At 24.7% G+C, this 2,223-nt stretch overlaps 1 protein-coding gene across 1 annotated transcript; it reads right to left on the minus strand.

Moving 5' to 3' along the window:
• Chro.80530 (hypothetical protein) lies at positions 1–1,316 on the minus strand (the record flags this gene model as incomplete). Its single annotated transcript, XM_660108.1, has 1 exon — positions 1–1,316. A coding segment is annotated over one exon (1,316 nt), but the record flags the coding sequence as incomplete, so codon positions are not given.
• Positions 1,317–2,223: the final 907 nt, after the last annotated feature.

The raw sequence follows: 2,223 nt of genomic DNA on the forward strand, positions 1-2,223 counted from the left end.
TTTGGTGTATGTTCTCTGTAATTGCTGAATTCATCATGATCGTTGTTTGAATTGAATCTATTACTAAAAGCACTGGTTGTTTGTCTATAGAGTGAATCATTTTTAGTCCTACGAATAGTTTCTATTGCAGATCTTAAAGCTGAATTTTTTCCATTTGTTCTTGAGGAGGAAGAGAATGAAGAGTAATATGCAGGTAGAGAACTTGTAGAATAAGAGCCATAATATTGATGATTCCCAATTTTGGAAGAATCTTTAATAAATCTATAAGTTTTTATTTGATTATGTAATAATTCTGAGCTTGAAATTTTCGAGTTAAAAATGTTAATATTATTATTATGTTTGTCAATTAATGGAGAATTATTCAAATACGATGGAACTCTTAGTTCAGATAATTCTAAAGTTCCACGTGTATTTGGTGAATTAAATTGAATTGTTACGTTATCATAAATATCTTCAATTTTTTGAGATAATTCTTGTTTTTGTTCTTGCTCTTGTTCTTGTTCTTGTTTTTGTTTTTGTTTTTGTTTTTGTTTTTGTTCTTGTTCTTGTTCTTGTACTTGTTCATTCTCCTGTTTCAGTTCCTGTTCTAGTTTTTGTTTTTGTTCTAATTCCTGAACTTTAACTTGATCTTGACTATTTTCTCTGTTTTCCATTATGTGCTTATAATTTTTATTACTAAATTCAGCCAAGTTACGTAAATTTTCATGTAGATTAAAATTTTCAAGTTTAATTAATTCAACCATTTCTTTAAGACATGAAATGACATTAATATTCTCCAAAGTTGATAAATCTTTAATATTATTATAAAATGTGGATCTTAAATGCAAAATAATTTCTGATTCAATTTCTTCCAATTTAATAATTAATATATAATCCTTTTCTTTTGCATGATCTTCAAAGGTACTACCAAATGGTCTTTTACCAGGAATTTTATCCATATATTCATAATATTTCATTAAATTTAATGAAAATAAATCTTTGGATGAAGAGTCTTCGTCAATCATTTCAAGAAAATTTAGTATTGAATACTTTTGATTAATATTATCACGATAATTTAGTATCTTTCCTCTAATAATATCCCATAGAAAATAACCTTCCCAAGGTCCGCCCAGCTTTGTAGTAAGTTCTATTGGATTAAATGATGTCAATATAATTTTTAAAATATAATTTGATTCATTAATATCATTAATATCTTTATTATCCAAGGATCCTACTTCATCTTCAAAATCTAATAATATTGCTGAAATCGCCAGCTTAAATTCAATTCCATTCTGGGAGATTATTGTAAAAATCTTCTTTACACACTTTCCCTTCATTTTTTTTTTTCAATTATACTTCCAATATATATATATATATATATATATATTTCTATAATTATTTGGAACTTGTAATCCATTATTCAAATTATATTTATGTATTTGTTTTAAAATATTATTTTACATAAATTATTTTGATACATGCACGCATTACTTTACAATAATATAGCTTAAGATTCAGAGAATTTTCAGACTCCACATTTATTAAAAAAATGCATTAATATATACAATAGCATAAAAATAATGTGAAGTGAAATTTTTTGAATCTACTTTCTTTTAATTCTATGTAATTACAAAATAACTGGAATTCAAGTATATTGGTATAAGCAATTTTTTCTTTCTAATGATTGCTTAAACTTCTTCTTTACTTTCTTGACCAATTTGAGTACATATTTCAACAATTAAATGAATTATTGAAATATGCTAAAGTTAGAAAAGGAGGGAAAAAAAAATTACCAAATTCAAAGTTAATCACTAAAAATTCTTAAATTAAATTTAAATATTTTTATTTTGGCGCCAGACTTTGTTTCTACTAATAATAATGTGGGGAATTCCTAGTAAAAAAAAATAATAATATATAATAAAATAAAATTTGAATAATAATAATTTTTATATAAATTAATGATTTTTTATAAGGGTTTTGATTAATTTTTATTACATTTCCCTATTAAAACTGGTGTAGATTTTTCTAATTGAATGATTTTTTTTTTTTTTTTGTTTTGGTTTATTTTAAAAGATATATATATTTGGGGGGGGGTTGATTGATTTTTTGTTTAAAAGGCATATTCTTAATATACAATGAGCTTTTATTCGCCCTTACTATCAATCCCCCCTGCACCCCGATTCGCTGAGCGCATTTCTCGTTGCTTATATGACCACCGTGATCGAAAATATATATAATAATTGT

The sequence above is a fragment of the Cryptosporidium hominis genome (assembly GCF_000006425.1).
Source record: "Cryptosporidium hominis TU502 chromosome 8 CHRO018166, whole genome shotgun sequence".
NCBI classification, from domain to species: domain Eukaryota; phylum Apicomplexa; class Conoidasida; order Eucoccidiorida; family Cryptosporidiidae; genus Cryptosporidium; species Cryptosporidium hominis.